Source organism: Littorina saxatilis, linkage group LG9, assembly GCF_037325665.1.
Source record: "Littorina saxatilis isolate snail1 linkage group LG9, US_GU_Lsax_2.0, whole genome shotgun sequence".
NCBI lineage: Eukaryota > Metazoa > Mollusca > Gastropoda > Littorinimorpha > Littorinidae > Littorina > Littorina saxatilis.
Window position 1 is genome coordinate 17433326 of NC_090253.1, and position 20297 is coordinate 17453622.

Below are 20297 nucleotides of genomic sequence, written 5' to 3' on the forward strand. Positions count from 1 at the left end.
CGATTTGGTATTTCACCCATAAACACTCACAAATGTCGCTATCGAACTGACGTTGTACCGGGCCTTTTGATTTGCCCTGTATGCAGAGAGGACGTGGTAGACAAGAAACATGTATTGTTTGTATGCAAAGGATATTGTGATTATAGACTTGATGTCAAAATATTAAGAGAAAAAATCCAGAGTGAAGATGTGAACAGTATTATGTCTGTAGATAGAGGATTCAGTGGTGCAGGTGGCCAGATTCTTATATCGTGTTTTTTAAAACAGAAAGAGGTTTTTGGTCTAGTTACCCAATGTGAAACAGGTGAACGAGACGGCGATGTGTTATACATAGTTTGTGCCGTGGAACGTTAGAGCAGGTTTGATAGCAAATAATGTATGCTGGTGTAGTCCACTTGTGTTGTTGTTGTACCTATTCAAATTGTTGATTTATGTGCTAGAAATGTTTCTATGTTAGAGAGAGAGAGAGCGCGCGCGTGTGTGTTCCTGCGTGCGTGTCAGTGTATGTTAGAGAGAAAACTGTGTGATTGTCCATGAATACAAACACACGGCATGTATTACTGATCCCCTCTCCCCACACCCCGTTGAAATGAACCTTGTGTGTTTAATCAATAAAATGTCTTACGTCTTAGGTCTCTCTGTCTCCCTCCCTCCCTCTCTTTCTCCTTCTTACTTATACACTCATGAACACATATATACTCTCACCCTCTCTCTCTCTCTTGCCCCTCTCTCTCTCTCTCTCTCTCTCTCTCTCTCTCTCTTACTAACACACACACACAATCTCTCTCTCTCTCTCTCTCTCTCTCTCTCTCTTACTAACACAGACACACAATCTCTCTCTCTCTCTCTCTCTCTCTTACTAACACACACAGACACTCTCTCTCTTCCCCCCTCTCTAACTCTCTCTCTCTCTCTCTCTCTCTTACTAACACACACACAGACACACAATCTCTCTCTCTCTCTCTGTCTCTCTCTCTCTCTCTCTTACTAACAGACACACAATCTCTCTCTCTCTCACACACAGACACTCTCTCTCTTCCCCCCTCTCTCTCTTCCCCCCTCTCTCTCTCACTCTCTCTCCCACTCTCTCTCTCACTCTCTCTAACACACACTTACAAAAGTTAGCAAACACACACGGCCGGCCTCCTCTGCCTTGCACCCACGTTTGCGGGTTTTCTCCTTCCAATTTATCGTGTCCCAGATCCCTCGGCCCAGTTGGCAGCTTCCTAGTTTCTCTCACCTCAAATTGCAGTATCCCAGTTTTCCTTATCCATCCTAGTTTGTGTCATCTCCGTTTGCCATTTCCCAGTTTGTGTCTACCCTGTTTTTCATGACCCAATTTGTCGCATCCAACAAACTGTGTCCCAGTTTGTGTCATCCCTGTATGTCATGCAGACCTGGGAACCAATACGATTTCGCCGTATTTTGTATGCATGGTTGTCTAGTATACGATCAGTGGAACAAAATACGACGAGAAAAAATTCGTAGACTACTCTACTTCACAAGAGCATCCCAAAACCGATCCAGTATTGTGACACATGATTACAGTTTTTGTCAGTAAACATTGAAAGAAGCTTTTTTAAAAACGTATTGGGAAACTTTGTAAATGGCGCGACGGACGCGTGTGAAGCATGTTTGAGTCATGAATGTTCAAACTGAATGCTATGTGGAGTACGCTCATTTTTGTGAAAATATACCAAGTTTGCTTGACAGCTTGTGAATACTCCTAGGGATTCCCAGGTCTGGCCATGTCCCAGTTTGTGTCATCCCTGTATGCCATGTCCCAGTTTGTGTCATCCCTCTGGCCATGTCCCAGTTTGTGTCATCCGTCTTGCCATGTCCCAGTTTGTGTCATCCCTGTTTGCCATGTCCCAGTTTGTCATCCCTCTTGCCATGTCCCAGTTTGTGTCATCCGTCTTGCCATGTCCCAGTTTGTGTCATCCCTCTTGCCATGTCCCAGTTTGTGTCATCTCCGTTTGCCATTTCCCAGTTTGTGTCATCCCTGTTTGCCATGTCCCAGTTTGTCATCCCTCTTGCCATGTCCCAGTTTGTGTCATCCGTCTTGCCATGTCCCAGTTTGTGTCATCCGTCTTGCCATGTCCCAGTTTGTGTCATCCCTGTTTGCCATGTCCCAGTTTGTGTCATCCCTGTTTGCCATGTCCCAGTTTGTGTCATCCCTCTTGCCATGTCCCAGTTTGTGTCATCCCTGTTTGCCATGTCCCAGTTTGTGTCATCCCTGTATGCCATGTCCCAGTTTGTGTCATCCCCGTATGCCATGTCCCAGTTTGTGTCACTTTGCCATGTCCCAGTTTGTGTCATCTCTGTTAGCCATGTCCCCGTTTGTGTCATCCCTATTAGCAATTCCCAGTTTGTGTCATTTCTGTTTGCCATGTCCCAGTTTGTGTCATCCCTGTATGCCATGTCCCAGTTTGTGTCATCCCTGTTTGCCATGTCCCAGTTTGTGTCATCCCTGTTTGCTATGTCCCAGTTTGTGTCATCCCTGTTCGACATGTCCCAGTTTGTGTCATCCCTATTAGCAATTCCCAGTTTGTGTCATTTCTGTTTGCCATGTCCCAGTTTGTGTCATCCCTGTATGCCATGTCCCAGTTTGTGTCATTCCAGTTTGCCATGTCCCAGTTTGTGTCATCCCTGTTTTACATGTCCCAGTTTGTGTCATCCCCGTATGCCATGTCCCAGTTTGTGTCATCCCTGTTTGCCATGTCCCAGTTTGTGTCATCCCTGTTTGCCATGTCCCAGTTTGTGTCATCCCTGTTTGCCATGTCCCAGTTTGTGTCATCCCTGTTTGCCATGTCCCAGTTTGTGTCATTCCAGTTTGCCATGTCCCAGTTTGTGTCATCCCTGTTTGCCATGTCCCAGTTTGAGTCATCCTTGTATGCCATGTCCCAGTTTGTTTCATCCCAGTTTGCTATGTCCCAGTTTGAGTCATCCCAGTTTGCTATGTCCCAGTTTGAGTCATCCCAGTTTGCCATGTCCCAGTTTGTCTCATCCCTGTTTTCCATGTCCCAGTTTGTGTCATCCCTGTATGCCATGTCCAAGTTTGTGTCATCCCTGTTTGTGTCATCCCTGTTTGCCATGTCCCAGTTTGTGTCATTTCTGTTTGCCATGTCCCAGTTTGTGTCATCCCCGTTTGCCATGTCCCAGTTTGTGTCATCCCTCTTTGCCATACCCCAGTTTGTGTCATCCCTGTTTGCGATGTCCCAGTTTGTGTCATCCCTGTTTACCATGTCCCAGTTTGTCTCATCCCTGTATGCCATGTCCCAGTTTGTGTCATCCCCGTATGCCATGTCCCAGTTTGTGTCATCCCTGTTTGCCATGTCCCAGTTTGTGTCATCCCTGTTTGCCATGTCCCAGTTTGTGTCATCCCTGTTTGCCATGTCCCAGTTTCATCCCTATTAGCAATTCCCAGTTTGTGTAATTTCTGTTTGCCATGTCCCAGTTTGTGTCATCCCTGTTTGCTATGTCCCAGTTTGTGTCATCCCTGTTTGCCATGTCCCAGTTTGAGTCATCCCAGTTTGCCATGTCCCAGTTTGTGTCATCCCTGTTTTCCATGTCCCAGTTTGTCTCATCCCTGTATGCCGCCATGTCCCAGTTTGTGTCATTCCAGTTTGCCATGTCCCAGTTTGTGTCATCCCTGTTTGCCATGTCCCAGTTTGAGTCATCCCAGTTTGCCATGTCCCAGTTTGTCTCATCCCTGTTTTCCATGTCCCAGTTTGTCTCATCCCTGTATGCCGCCATGTCCCAGTTTGTGTCATTCCAGTTTGTGTCATCCCTGTTTGCCATGTCCCAGTTTGTGTCATTTCTGTTTGCCATGTCCCAGTTTGTATAATTCCAGTTTGCCATGGCCCAGTTTGTGTCATCCCTGTATGCCATGTCCAAGTTTGTGTCATCCCTATTTGCCATGTCCCAGTTTGTGTCATCCCTGTATGCCATGTCCCAGTTTGTGTCATCCCCGTATGCCATGTCCCAGTTTGTGTCATCCCCGTATGCCATGTCCCAGTTTGTGTCATCCCTGTTTGCCATGTCCCAGTTTGTGTCATCCCTGTATGCCATGTCCCAGTTTGTGTCATCCCTGTTTGCCATGTCCCAGTTTGTGTCATTCCAGTTTGCCATGTCCCAGTTTGTGTCATCCCCGTATGCCATGTCCCAGTTTGTGTCATCCCTGTATGCCATGTCCCAGTTTGTGTCATCCCTGTTTGCCATGTCCCAGTTTGTGTCATCCCTGTATGCCATGTCCCAGTTTGTGTCATCCCTGTATGCCATGTCCCAGTTTGTGTCATTCCAGTTTGCCATGTCCCAGTTTGTGTCATCCCTGTTTGCCATGTCCCAGTTTGTCTCATCCCTGTATGCCATGTCCCAATTTGTCTCATCTTGTATGCTTTCTGTATGTCAACTAATGACACATCCCTGATTGCGTTGTCCGAATTTACTGAGTCCCAATTTGCAATCATTCTACTACCAACATCCCTTTAACTATGAGGTATTTTACTGCTAAAATTATCAAAATGATGGAAATAAAACTGGCAACCAGTCATACATGCCATGCCGGTTTATATCCCATTTCTTGACAAATGATAATGTTATCGCTGTGTGGAGAGGTGGTTGAACCTTTGGCGTAACATTGACTGCATGGTGTCAGCCAGAGCTAGGATTTATATTTGCCAAGAAGTACATGTTTACACAATGCAGAGACCAATCTCTGTACAGTGGACCCCTCACATTGTGGGGACCGGCACGGTTGGCCTAGTGGTAAGGCGTCCGCCCCGTGATCGGGAGATCGTGGGTTCGAACCCCGGCCGGGTCATACCTAAGACTTTAAAATTGGCAATCTAGTGGCTGCTCCGCCTGGCGTCTGGCATTATGGGGTTAGTGCTGGGACTGGTTGTTCCGGTGTCAGAATAATGTGACTGGGTGAGACATGAAGCCTGTGCTGCGACTTCTGTCTTGTGTGTGGTGCACGTTAAATGTCAAAGCAGCACCGCCCTGATATGGCCCTTCGTGGTCGGCTGGGCGTTAAGCAAACAAACAAACAAACAAACATTGTGGGTACTACTCTTATACCTGAAAAATTGAAAGTATACCACACAAACATACACATGACGTATTGTTTATTATTGTGTGTGTTTATTTTTTTTATCAATACTTTTCATGCATGGAGTTGTATAAATATCTCCCTCCCCCCCTAGCCATTGTAGAGCGCTTCGAGCTGTGGAGAAGCACCATATAAATGTTCAGTTATTATGATTATTTTAGATACTTCACCAAGCAGGAGCTGAAGGAGCTGTTCCAGCTGGGGGAGCCGCGTTGCTCCAACACACAGCGACAGCTGGAGGAGATGCATGGCCTGGATCGCCGCCGTGACCCTGAGCTAGACGACCACATCGCCTTTCTTCATTCCCTTGGTGAGTGCGTGTGGACTCCTGCGGGGAAATACACATGGGTGTTACTTTTCCGGCTTTTGCCGGATTTCCGGTTTTTGAAAAAATCTGAAGCCGAAAATTCCGGTTTTCCGTTTCGTTTCGCTAAGTTGAAATAACGAGCAGCGTTTCCGATCCGACTTTTGACACCGGTTCGCGTGCTTTCTCGGTTCGCTCCCTTGGATTTGCCGCCATCTTGCTTATGATTTGGTTTCGTCGGTGTCCAGAAACTTTCTTTCAAACTTGAGCATTTTGCTCGATCAAAATGCCTTACATCAGTGATGATGTCGATCCTTCTAAACTTGAAAAACTAGAGGAAGGTGTTACAAACAAGTGGAGGTGGGAATGGTTGGGAAAGGGGTGAAACGTGCTGCTTTACAGAGTGCAGGAGACATTCGTTCCTTCTTCAAAAAGCCTCGCATGGATACATTATAGGACTCAGATCAGAAGCAGTGTTTGTGTGTGGCTTTGATAATGCCACTGAACTCAAGAAAACGCGGGATGCCTTGTTTCTTGTCAGACATTTTTTGAATGCTCTAGAATTTTTTTTTAATTATTGACGGTGATTTTGCTTGGTTGATTGGGACAGTAAAGTATCCCATTTGTATTATTTTTGTGGACTTTTTTTGTTTCTGCTTCTTTTCTTCTTGTATGGTTTCTGACTGTGAGAATGCTGGAAATGGCCACTATATGCTTTCATTTTGGCAAATTTGCTTCAGCAACGGGGCGCTGCCCCTGTGCCCCGCCGGGGCCTCAGCGGCCCCTGGACCCCTGCCTTTCAGGTTTTTTGATTTTTCCCAGTAACACCCATGAATACAGTGGAACCTCCTTTTTAAGACCCCCCAGTTTAAGACTTCATCCCTTTCAAGACCCTGTTTTCTCAGACTTTCTGTTCATAACCTCTGTACATTTACCCCCATTTTAAGACTCCCTCTTTTTTAAGACCATCTGATTTTGGGGGTCTTAAAAGGGGGGTTCCACTGTAGCTCAGTGGATAGCTTCAGAAACAGTTGTCGCTATCGCCAAGAGTCCCATTCCCACGTTCTGCGAGGGATTTATTTCCCAGAGTCAACTTTGTGCAAACTCTCCTTGGTGTCGGAACATGGGCACGATAAAGAACCCAAGTTCACAGCGAAAGTCTTAGGGCTTGGAAACATGAATCCAGTTGGCCGCTGTCAGCGTGAGTTCGTCCCCACGTTCGGCGCGAGATTTATTTCTCAGAGTCAACTTTGTGTGCAGACTCTCCTCGGTGTCCGAACACCCCCGTGTGTACACGCAAGCACAAGACCAAGTGCGCACGAAAAAGATCCTGTAATCCATGTCAGAGTTCGGTGGGTTATAGAAACACGAAAATACCCAGCATGCTTCCTCCGAAAACGGAGTATGGCTGCCAAAATGGCGGGGTAAAAAACGGTCATACACATAAAATTCCACTGGTGCAAAAAACACGAGTGTACATGGGAGTTTCAGCCCACGAGCGCAGAAGAAGAAGAAGGAAACATGAATACATGCATGTAGGAAAATGAAAGAATGGCAGCTCGCTTTCCCCAGGGAGAAAGCAGCCCACATTGCCATGAGGGTAACCTCACAGGACTGTATCAATCTTATTCTTTATCCCTTATCCCTTCAATTTTGTTGCTTGTGACGGTTGTAGCAGGTTACAGTGGTATGAACGGGACAACCACATCACCTTCCTTCACTCCCTTGGTGTGTGTGTGTGTGTGTGTGGAAGCCTTTATTATCTCAAAAAAAGAAATTCAGGATGACAAAAAAACAAGTCGCATAAGGCGAAAATACAACATTTAGTCAAGCTGTGGAACTCACAGAATGAAACTGAACGCACTGCATTTTTTCACAATGACCGTAGTCCGCCGCTAGTGCAAAAGGCAGTGAAAGTGACGAGCCTGTTTTGTGCGGTAGCTGTTGCACTGTGCTGCATAGCACGCTTTACTGTACCTCTCTTCGTTTTAACTTTCTGAGCGTGGTTTTAATCCAAACATATATCTATTTGTTTTTGGAATCAGGAATCTACAAGGAATAAGATGAAATTGTTTTTAAAACGATTTTGGAAATTTAATTTTAATCATCATTTTTATATCTTTATTTCAGAGCTTGTTTTTAATCCGAATATAACATATTATATGTTTTTGGAATCAGAAAATGATGAAGAATACGATAAACGTAATTTTGAATCGTTTTATAAAAAAAATAATTTTAATTACAATTTTCTAATTTTTAATGACCAAAGTCATTACTTAATTATTAAGCCTCCAAGCTGAAATGCAATCCCAAAGTCCGGCCTTCGTCGAAGATTGCTTGGCCAAAATTTCAATCAATTTGATTGAAAAATGAGGGTATGACAGTGCCGCCTCACTTTTTACAAAATGCCGGATATGACGTCATCAGACATTTATCGAAAAAATAAAAAAACCGTCTGGGGATATCACACCCAGGAACTCTCATGAAAAATTTCATAAAGATCGGTCCAGTAGTTTACTCTGAATCGCTCTACACACACACACACACACACACACACACACACACACACACACACACACACACACACACACACACACACCACGACCCTCGTCCCGATTCCCCCTCTATGTTAAAACATTTAGTCAAAACTTGACTAAATGTAAAAAGGGATGTTGCTGGAATGCAAAATGGCCATAAAGTTTCAGGAAATTTTCAAAAGTTTCAGCAATTTTCAAAAGTTTCAGCAATTTTCAAAAGTTTCAGGCATTACTTGGCATCCTCTTTCCCCTACTGCAAAAATAAAACTTCAGCACTTCTGCCAAAATGACGGCAAAGTTTTCAGTGATTTGAAATAATATTTGCCGGATACTGATGCCAAAGGACATCCCTGATACATGTATATTGTTACCAGCAGATTTGCTGTTGATTATGACACATCAATACGTTGGTGTATTTGTCACTATTAACAGCACTTTTATTGGCGATTGTGTCCATAAAGATGTTTGAAGCTTTTACTTTTAGCAGTGACTGCAACAACAAAATGAAAAAACTTTCCAGAGAGTATTCGGTGTCATGCATTTTTTTAAATTTTTGTTGCTTTCATTGACTGCAAAACGTTGTATGTGTATTTTTGTCCTCTTTTTTTCTCCTAGACATCTTCGGGATCAGTGACCATGATGCATTTATTTATTTATTTTTCTTTCATTTACTGCAAAACTTTTCAAATTTTTTTGTTGGTCCTCTTTTTTTCTGCTAGACATCTTCGGGATCAGTGACCATGACCTGATGTTCAGCCAGGAGAGCCCTGCAGATGAACTGGAGGAGGAGGTGGCACCCACACCGAACATGCCCGCCGTCCACGCACAGCATGAGGATTACATCAAACACAGGGTGAGACGTACACTATATTAACCTGAGCAAATTGGAACAAGGGACTGCAGGTGAGAGATACGGTGGAACCCCCCTTTTAAGACCCCCCAATTTAAGACTCCCTCCTTTTTGAGACCCTGTTTTTTTCAGATTTTCAGTTCATAACCTCTGTAAAATGACCCCCATTTCAAGACTCCCTCCTTTTTAAGACCTGATTTTCTCAGATTTTGTGGGGTCTTAAAGGGGGGGTTCCACTGTAACAATAAAGTTACAAGTCTTCTTTCCCTGGTTTTAGATAAGGCAAGACGTAAATGAAAAAGCTCTGATCTCAACACACACACACACACACACACACACACACACACACACAAAATAAAAAAATATGTACTCACCAGAAAACACCAACAAGAATACATAAACAAGAACCGGTTTCGACTTTTCATCTTCGTAGTCCCTTGTTCCATTTTTGACGAAGACGAAAAGTCAAAACCGGTTCTTGTTGGTGTTTTCTGGTGATTTCATTTTTATTGTTATCTTGTTTTATTGACGTGCCTGAGTATCAGCCAACTTTGTCAGCAAAGAAAAGTTGTTGAGACAAAATCGTCAACATTTGACCTGAATTTCAACAAACCCTCAGGTGATTCGAAATGTCAGTTGAGCACTGTTCAACTGGAGACAATTTTGGAGCAACACTTTCTGGCAAGGTCAGTTCCATTGCCTTGCTCCTGACCCAAGACGAGAGAAGTCGGTTGAAAATTGCCTCTCTACTTGAACTGTTCACATGACCATAAACTTTAAATGAATGTTTTCTACCTCTCCTCTGAGACACTCCAAATTTTGGGTGGTAGTGCATGCTGGGTATTTTGTGTTTCCTTGACCCACTGAACTCTGACTTGGATCACATGATACCAAGTGTATGTATGCCCCATGTGTTCAAACCCCAGAACTTCCAAGTGGAGGTGCTACCACTAAGCTAACACGCCCATAATTTGATTATGGTATCAGCGTCATAGGGCATTACTTTCAGCAACTGTTTCAGGCATATATCAAATTCCTGCAAAAGTGGCCCCTTGTTAACCCTTTCGCTGCCAATCAAAACTTCCTGACTGCCAGGGAATATTGGAGTTCGGGGTGTAATAATTCACAAAAAAATTCTAGCTCCAAACTGGCAGTAGGTAGGAAAGTAAAACCTATGTTATTTTTAAAGGAAATTCAACCAAGAATCTGTTTTTAGTATCTAATCATGGAAATAATGCACAAGTGCAGGACGGGTATACCCGTCCTAAGGCAGTCAAGGGGTTAATAGAGGTATGCCGAAAATAACTCTGGTTTGTATGGGTTGTGGGAGAGTGACCTTTTCTTGCAAAATTGCAGACAAACGATGGAGGGACCAATCACTGGCGAGGGGTATATGCCGGAAATACGTGCCCCCCTCTGCCCATTATACTTGAAGTGTTTATTACAAACCATAATTATTTTAGTGTGTGTGTGTGTGTGTGTATGCACGCTGTTGCTTGTACATCGCCCTGAGCTCTGGCGAGAAGGGGCGCTTAATAAGTGTCCATTATTATCTTATATTATTTATTACAATTTATCCCAACCAGGTCCAGAAAGCCAAGGAGCAAATTGAGCGTGAGTCCAGCATCCCCGGGAGTATGGAACAGCGAATGAAAGCAGGCTTCCCCACCACATCTGTCTACTCACAGCCCCAAAACCAACCTCTCATGAACAGTGTCCCCGTGTTCCAACCCAGCCTGGCCGACAACAACCGCCTGATGCTCAACCGTCCGGGCGGTGGTGTGACAGTGTTTCAACCTTCGGCTGCTGACACCGGTCGTCAGATGCTGAACAGACCTCCTGGTATTGACTAGACTAGATAGGGTAGACTTTTGTAGTAGGTTTAGTTTCTGACTCAGAAATGTGTCCAATCCTGTTGCGGGAAATACAGTTTCGTTAGTGGAGAGAATGGTGTTTTTTCTTTGCAAATACCATATGTGCCGATGTTTATTTTTGATTATGTGTGATAAATGCTTGTTGTCTTTGGCCAAACTGCAGGGTTATTTTGTTTGATTGCTTGTTATGAGGTAGTCCACACTAATAGAGGGTTTGATGCAGTAACAAATCTAAGAACTTGTACCATTTGATTTGCTTTTTAACAATTCTCAGGTAGACTGACAAGCGCAGACATGCATAGGTTAAAATATACATGCTCCCTCACATACATGTGCGCACACACACACACACCAAGCAGACAGTTTCATCCATTAATACCTGCAACAACAGGGCCGATACCACTTCCCCTGCTTGCATATACTGACACATTCACACCAAGCAGAGTTTCATCCATTAATACCTGCAACAACAGGGCCGATACCACTTTCCCTGCTTGCATATACTGCCACATTGACACCAAGCAGAGTTTCATCCATTGATACCTACCAACAACAAAGGCCGATACCACTTACCCTGCTTGCATATACTGCCACATTCACACCAAGCAGAGTTTCATCCATTAATACCTGCAACAACAGGGCATATAGATCCACTTTCCCCGCATGTATATTACTGCCACATTCACACCAAGCAGAGTTTCATCCATTGATACCTGCAACAACAGGGCCGATACCACTTCCTCTGCTTGCATATACTGCCACATTCACACCAAGCAGAGTTTCATCCATTGATACCTGCAACAACAGGGCCGATACCACTTCCCATGCTTGCATATACTGCCACATTCACGCCAAGCAGAGTTTCATCCATTAATACCTGCAACAACAGGGCCGATACCACTTTCCCTGCTTGCATATACTGCCACATTGACACCAAGCAGAGTTTCATCCATTGATACCTACCAACAACAAAGGCCGATACCACTTCCCCTGCTTGCATATACTCATTACTGCCACATTCACACCAAGCAGAGTTTCATCCATTAATACCTGCAACAACAGGGCATATAGATCCACTTCCCCCGCATGTATATTACTGTCACATTCACACCAAGCAGAGTTTCAACCACTTCCCCTGCTTGCATATACTGCCACATTCACACCAAGCAGAGTTTCATCCATTGATACCTGCAACAACAGGGCCGATACCACTTCCTCTGCTTGCATATACTGCCACATTCACACCAAGCAGAGTTTCATCCATTGATACCTGCAACAACAGGGCCGATACCACTTCCCCTGCTTGCATATACTGCCACATTCACACCAAGCAGAGTTTCATCCATTGATACCTGCAACAACAGGGCCGATACCACTTCCCATGCTTGCATATTGCTGCCACATTCACACCACTCAGACAGCACTAATCTCAAGGCTTTTCAACAAATTTCTGTTTTGCTTTTTTCATCAAACAGCCAGGCCGCCTCAAGTGATCATGGTGTACCCGCCCAAACCGATCCAGGCAAACCCCCAGCCCAAGGCTGCGGGTGATGTCATCAACACCTCCACTGGGTCCTCCACGTCCGACCCCATTGACCTCACTGTAGATGACGAGGACGCTGCGAGGAGAATCGCGTCTGTTTCCAGTCAGTCCTCAACGTCTGATGCTGAGAGTGCACCCACCAGTGGAACTTATGAGGAAGAAGAAATTGTGAGTTGGAACACACTTTTCCTTGGTAATATAAATAAATTTCACAGAAATAGATACTGTACTAGATAGTGTCTCAAAGATCTTTTTCGGTCAAAGTGCAGCGTAGCACTTGGGTGTTGTTTTTTACATTTAGTCAAGTTTTGACTAAATGTTTTAACGTAGAGGGGGGAATCGAGACGAGGGTCGTGGTGTTTGTGTGTGTGTGTAGAGCGATTCAGAGTAAACTACTGGACCGATCTTTATGAAATTTTTCATGAGAGTTCCTGGGTATGATATCCCCAGACGTTTTTTTCATTTTTTGGATAAATGTCTTTTATGACGTCATATCCGGCATTTTGTAAAAGTTGAGGCGGCACTGTCACACCCTCATTTTTCAATCAAATTGATTGAAATTTTGGCCAAGCAATCTGCGACGAAGGCTGGACTTTGGTATTGCATTTCAGCTTGGAGGCTTAAAAATTAATTAATGACTTTGGTCATTAAAAATCTGAAAATTGTAATTAAAATTATTTTTTATAAAACGATTCAAAATTACGTTTATTGTATTGTATTCTTCATCATGTTCTGATTCCAAAAACATATAAATATGTTATATTCGGATTAAAAACAAGCTTTGAAAATTAAAAATATAAAAATTATGATTAAAATTAAATTTCCAAAATCGATTTAAAAACAATTTCATCTTATTCCTTGTCGGTTCCTGATTCCAAAAACATATAGATATGATATGTTTGGATTAAAAACACGTTCAGAGAGTTAAAAAGAATAGAGATATATATAGAAAAGCGTGCTATCCTCCTCAGCACAACCGCTACCGCGCTTTTATGGATTGTTAATTTCACTGCCTTTGCCACGAGCGGTGGACAGACGATGCTACGAGTGTACGGTCTTGCGGAAAAAATGCAATGCATTCAGTTTCATTCTGTGAGTTCAACTGAGCTTGACTAAATGTTGTATTTTCGCCTTACGCGACTTGTCTTTTATTTCTAATAACTATCTCAGAATAGGATATTGCTTGTATTCTTTTTTTATAACCTTGACTCGGACTTGTGAGGAAGAATAAATTGGGAATTGGAACATGCTTAGCTGTTACGATAGGAATTGTTTGTATTGTTTTTGATACTCTTGACTTGGACTTGTGAGGAAGAATAAATTGTGAGTGTGAACATGCATTGACTTTTTCAGAATAGGATATTGTATTCATTCTTCTATGCAGTGGGAATGTTTATGTTCTTCTGACTGCAAGATTTACATGTTAAGTCTAATTTGTTGGAATCTTTTCTTACATTACACGCCTGAAGAGTAATAGAGTATATGCTTTGTGTGACTTTATGAGTTTGCAGATCTGCTTTTTTCACACACACAAAAATAAATCTCTATTCAATTGTTCTATTTTGCTTGGTTTCATAGATGCTGCCTAGGATTGAGAAACGAAAGAAGGACCACAGCCTGAAGAACACCAGCCCTGCAACAGACAAGCAGGCAACAGCTCCTGTCAGATCACCGCTCAAAGAGAAGCCTGCGTCTCCTCAGCCATCACAGGCTGTACCTCATTCAGCAACAGAGGCTGTACCTCACTCAGCAACAGAGGCTGTACCTCACTCAGCAACAGAGCTGTCCTCGTCACCAAAGACCGATCTCCAGTCACCTGTCCCCGCACAGAAACAGCCGCAGCAGAATCTCGTGACACCAAAGGGTAGAGGTCAGGGAGTTGTTGAAGAGGAGCTGTTCATCTCGCCCAACTCCTACACGCCGCTGTTGATGATGCGCCAGAAGCGGCAGAGGCTCTCCAACTCTCCAATGGTCAGGCTGGAGAAGGCTTTGGCCGAGTCCGTTCTGGTGGCCGACTCTCCGGACATCTTCTCCGCTTCCGGTGCTATAACCTCGCCCAGGTCGGCTGCAGAGAACAGCAATGATGCTTCAAACGAGATTGCTTCTTTTCTGGCTGAGGACGACCTTGTGGCCATTGAAGAAAGCTTCGTTGAAGAGCAGTCGGAGAGCGGCTCTCCAGCTGATGAGTCCGAAAACAAGAGATACAGCTCCGCCGGAGAAGACGTTCAACACAGCGACGCGTCAGAGGATGCTGACGTCAGCATTGTTGTGAAGCCCAATCGCAGACGCAGTGTCTGTCGTCGCGTTGCCGTCATCGAGAGTTCGGAGGACGAGATGGACGATGATGAGGACAAGGAGAACATCCACCCTTCACTCTCCATCGCCAGGCCTGGCAGCGAGCACCATAGTGAAGACGAAGAAGAGAAAGAGAACATAAATGACACTGAGGAGTACGCGGCTGAAGCAGAGGAGGTAGATGATGAAGATCCGGGGAATGAGTTGGGGGAGGAAGAAGAGGAGGGGGAGGAGAACACGGAGGAGGGAACAGAAGAGGAGGAGGGAGCCAACGACAGTGTTGCCGTGTACGATGAGAGCATGACGGAAGGTGAGCCTGACACAAAATCATTTTGTAGTCGGATGTTCTTTTTACTTTGTTCAGGTCTATTGGTGTACATGTGGTTTAAAAAACATCAAAAGCAAAAAAAGCAGTGGCAAAATTTGCATCAGTTTCACACTTCTTTTGTGTAGTACACCATGAGGAGAAGATGATACTTTTTTGTTGTACAGCACCATGTGCATAAAAAAACCCACTCCTAGTCTGAATTTTTTTCGTACCCGAAGTTTGCTACTATTGTTGATTCAGCTGTTCCTTGTTTTGAATTCATGTACGGTAAATGGAAACGCAGCTTCATTCTTTACCAGGGGTTGGGGGGGTACATATGTATCTGAAGATCAGTTTGGGGCTATTTGTTGGTGTTTGGGAGCCAATCAAATTAACACCATGTACAGACTTATAACGACAGCATATTGTGATTGTGATTTTACACGAACGCACACACACGCATATGCACATACACACACTTGCGTGTACTAACGCACACACTTACACACACACACACACACACACTTGCGTGTACTAATGCGGACACACACACCAGGGGCGGAGCAGTTAAGCCAGGGGGGGGGGGGGGGGGGGGGGGGGGAGGGGGGGGAGGGAGATTACAACTGGGGGGCAATTCCCCCTCAAGCTGAAGAAATTTAGCTATTTTATAAACAATTTGTGGCTTACCCTTGATTTTAAACATGATCAACTGGTGTCAGCAGCCACTCATTATTTCTTTTAAAGTTGGTTTAAAACTTCTTCGTTTTTAAAGCCGGGGGGGGGGGGGGGGGGGGTCCGGAACCCTTGTAACACCCCCCCCCCCCCCCCCCCCTAATCCGCCCCTGCACACATACACAAACACACACAAATGCCTTCGCTCTAACACAGATATGAAACTCAACAAAACATGGTGAACGAGGCTTTTGTCAATGAGATGTATTTCAAGATGAATAACTCTGACCTTGACTGACACTTTTTGTCTGTGGTCTGTTTCAGATGGCGAGAAGGAGAAAGAAGAAGAAGAAGAAGAAGGAGGAGAGGAAGAAGAAGAAGAAGAAGGAGAAGAAGAAGGAGAAGAAGAAGGAGAGGAAGAGGAAGAAGAAGACGCCTATGATCACCTGAAAGACATCCTCAGAGATGCAAAGTGAGTACCAGTTGTGTTTCTCGATTGTTTGTTGTCCTTATGTGTTTGGAAGTATGTATAATGATTATATTATATATGTGTTTGGGAGTATGTATAATGATTACATTGACAGACCGGTTGCCCACAATGAAAAGGAAGAAAATTAAAGTTAAACCAGTATGGTGTGTATGTGCATGCATGCTTGCAGTCTGCTGGGAAAATGCCATAGCTCTTTTACCCATTTCTTGCGTCCCTCGCGAAGATGGGGAAAGAATTTGTGTGCAATAGCTGAAATACCTATCACAAAGTTTCCACCCACACAAAATCATGCATTCTCAGTATACAGTCTCTTACTCTTATGTCAGATCAGAAGGTCTTTCCAATGTCACAGGTTTTAGCTTCTTTCTAATAGTGAATTGGATTGGATTGGATTGGATAAGATTTACAGTCCAGTGAGGTTACCCTCATGGAAATTCGGGCTGCTTTCTCCCCGGGGAAAGCGAGCTGCCATACATACGGCGCTACCCATATATATATTTTTTTTTCCTGCATGCGTGTATTCATGTTTCCTAAGACTAATGCAGTGGAACCCCCACAAATCTGAGAAAATCAGAATGGGAGGTAGTCTTACAATGGGAGTAAATTTACAGTGGTTATGGACAGAAAACCCGAGAATACAGGGTCTTAAAAGGGAGCGATTTTTGATTGGGGGGGGGGGGGGGGGTGGGTTTCAAAAAGGGGGGTTCCACTGTATTCAAATGGGTGAATATGGTGCTTCACAACTGCGGTAAACTGGTAAAATAATTAATATAAATGTTTTACACCGCCCCGTATGCATACATGTGCATATAACACACCCTTTCTGTTGCTGGGCAGGCTTTTCTACAAGCAGAAACGCTACCCTGAGGCCCTGGAGAAGTGTCAAGCAGCACAGAGAATTCTGCCTGACCCCCAGATTGAAGCCATGGTGGAAAAACTCAAGGGGAAAATTCAGGCATCATGATAAACTAAACAGGTGCTAGTCTTGTTTTGTATAGATATCCGGGTAGTGTTACATGTATTTGTTGTCTTATAGCATCAAGGATTCCTTGGAGCGCAGACGAAGATCAAGGATTCCTCTGAAGACTCTACAATTGAATTGCTGATCCAAGTTGTTGATGTGAATAATATAAGATGTTTGGTGGCTTGTTGACAGACCAGCTTTTTTGTTGTTTCATCTTTATCGACCAAGGCCGAAGGCCTCGGTTGATAAATATGAGACAAAAGGCGATACATGTATGCTTCCCGAGGACCAACAACAAAGTGCTGGTCTGACAACAAGCTACCAAACATCGTTTTTGTCATCATTTTGGTTGTGCAACAAAATGCACAATAACCCACAGGGAGACGAATTTTTAGAATCCAACTCCGGGCCACAAAGCATCGTCACAGTAGCACGAGATAACACGTCAAACTTGTATGTGACGTCAAACGTAGCTTGTTGACGCTTTTCTTCTAGTCTGAAAATGTACAGAGCTGCGATCATACCTGTGAATTCAGTAAGTGTTGAGCAAATTTCTTTTCTTTTAAGCGTTTATGACTTTTCGTTGTGGATTTTGCGATTACAGAGATAAGTTGCAAATTGACCATGAGTCGCCGCGGTAATTATCAACATTGATTGGGTCTTTGAGAGTGAATGCTTACAATCGTTGTCCTTGGAAACACAAATCCAAAGCCACGATGGTTCCACACATCAAACAATCAGCCTGATTGGCTTTTACTTTGACAATCCACGTTTCACATGAAAGCTCAAACCCATTCACCACCTCGAGTTATTGCATGGGGAACATGAGATTTATTCACCAGGTGTTTGTGAATGAAAACTCGTGAAAATGATGACAATGCCTATTAGTTAGTGTTCCATCTTTTTGTTGTCTTATAGTAATAGAATTATGGATATCTCTGAAGAATGGACAGCTGACTTCCGGATCCAGTTTGTCTCATTTGAATGATGCCGGGCATGAATCGGAAGTTGTTGGCAATGAAAATTTTGGTCTGTTGACCAAGAAGTTATTGTTATTTTGTGATCCATGTATGTTATGTTTTCAATAAGAAGGGCTTATTATTTTTTGTTCAACCTTCACTGTACTGGGCTTCTTCTTCTTGCGTTCGCCGTCACACCATCAGGTTAGTCTGCGAGACGAATGACGTCGTGGCTTCCAGGTCTTGTCTGCTCCACTGTACTGGGCTAAGAACTTTAGGATTCAACGAATGTGTGCTCATGGTTTTAAAGAGGGAATTTCCTGAATCGACAACTGAGTCTGTGGGTGCCTTTGGTGCCCATGCACTCGACGGCAGTAAATGGCTGCAAACAACATGAAATGAAGCATGTGTGTGTGTTTGTGGTATTCTGTGTGTCTATCTGTGTGAATATCTCTGTTATTGTCTCTCTCTCTCTGTCTCTCTCCCAGTCACTCTCTCTTTGTCGTGTACTGTTGATGTTGAGCTCTCACAAACATGCAGAAGCTGTCAGTCACACTCTCGCCCTAAAGCAAAGCTTCACGTGGTTGTAAACGGACATTTCAGAAATTGTGGTCTGCAGAAAGTTTGCTGGCTTCATTTAGTTAGAAGAACAGATTCACATGATTGAAGACTGTGTTAGTGGACTTCAGTGGTACCTGCGATGAAAGGACACCCTTGGGACCAGCCAAATGTCCCTACATTGCAGGTGGCCTGTCATGACACCGGTATATTTTGGTAGAGATAAGTCAAATGGACAACCGAAAGTGTCTTTTGAAGGGAGGTGTCCCTCTTTTTTTGTGCTGCTACTAGGTTACCGGTCAATGAGACCATGGCTAGGAAACATAGGCCTAATGTTTGAGGAAAGGTTGGGGATTTTGAAGACAAAACTTTGAGGGAAACTGCCACTGGAATGAGAATGGCTCACATAAATGTTTTAGTTTAGGTTTGATTGACAAAGTAACCTGGTTATGTTACGGGATACTTTCACGTGAAATACATGTTGCAAAGAAGTGATAAAAAAGGGGGCTTGAGTGTAGGCTTGCGAATAGTTCTCATGTTTTTATGATTTTTGTTTTCATTTGGATGAAACATCAAAAACAATCTAACGTGACTTGATTTGTGTGAAACAGATATTGACTGTTGATCTTATAATACACTCAGTGTTGCATCGATGCTGAAAAATTTACATAATACATGTGCAGTAAGTATGTATGCTGGTATCAGTACATGTACTATGATTGTTCGTCTCTGATCTCTGGTTGAGGAATTGATATGAGCACTGCTAGATATAGATTCTGTGGTTAGACTTATAAAGAAATGCAGCAACATGTAGAGTTGCAATTGCAGTGTCTTGTTCATTCTGTACATAAGGTATCACTTGTGTGGCAGTAAGTTGAGTAACTGCATGATTTGTAAGCTGGCGTAGTTTACAAATTAAAGTTTCAAAAAAGGATGCAAGAGACATCAAAGTTTTGTGTGTGTGTGTGTGTGATAGTACCCGCTATTACGAGCTAGTCGTGTGACAGAGAGTTTTCTTGCACACGAGACTGTAGATGTTTCACGACGGCTTTAGCCGGAGTGAAACAGCAGCAGTCGAGTGTGCAAGAAAACTCTCTGTCACACGACTAGCTCGTAATGGCGATTATGTCTCACAGCTTAAACAGAGGAGAGAACAAACACGTTTTGCGTACTCACGCTTGATAAACCTAAACACAGGAGCAGCCATTGTGGAGAGATCTACTTTTTGACGAAAGTGACCGAACAACTATAAATGACGTCTCGGAATATGTGAATGACGTCACAGTCATCGTCACAGTCTGTATCTTTTGAAGCATCGCAATCTTCATGACGTCTTTCTGTGTCTGCATCCGCGAAATGTTTGTTCTTTCCGGGATCTTTGTCATCTATGTTCACAACTCTGTCCTTATAGTGTCAGACTAACAGGCCTCCTGAGCGAGCCACTTTCCAAGGGCAGCTAAATTCGCGTATGGAAACAGTACTGTCGTCTGGGATGCCGTTTTCAGTATTCTGAGCGTTGAAGAATTTGTAAAGAGAAGAAACGATAACAGCAGGAGAAATAAAAGTCGTGTGTGCATTTTGGTTTTTTTTGGGGGGACGATTTCGAGTTTGAATCCGTTCTTGCACATGCTCCAAAGCGCGTAACATACAATCTTGCACACGTTTGCTTTAGTAGTGGCAAAGAAGGAAAGCGTGTGACATAGAGAGATCATTACCAAAGAACATCCACAATAAATTAAAAACAAAATAACCAAAAAAAATGCCCACATAAAAACAAAACGCAGACATGGTGAAAGATTGTAGTAGAAGTACAAAATAAACAAGGAAAACTGAA

The 20297-nt window shown here is 43.7% G+C and overlaps 1 protein-coding gene across 1 annotated transcript in view; it reads left to right on the forward strand.

Moving 5' to 3' along the window:
• The window catches only part of LOC138975478 (DNA excision repair protein ERCC-6-like), a 60224-nt gene extending 43004 nt beyond the window's left edge, over nt 1-17220 (forward strand). The window contains exons 15-21 of the mRNA XM_070348172.1: nt 5272-5420; nt 8671-8804; nt 10388-10643; nt 12151-12386; nt 13797-14823; nt 15817-15964; nt 16820-17220. Coding sequence (XP_070204273.1) covers nt 5272-5420; nt 8671-8804; nt 10388-10643; nt 12151-12386; nt 13797-14823; nt 15817-15964; nt 16820-16946 — 2077 coding nt within the window. The 3' untranslated portion in view covers nt 16947-17220. The remainder of the gene's footprint in view (nt 1-5271; nt 5421-8670; nt 8805-10387; nt 10644-12150; nt 12387-13796; nt 14824-15816; nt 15965-16819) is intronic.
• The last annotated feature ends 3077 nt before the right edge of the window (nt 17221-20297 follow it).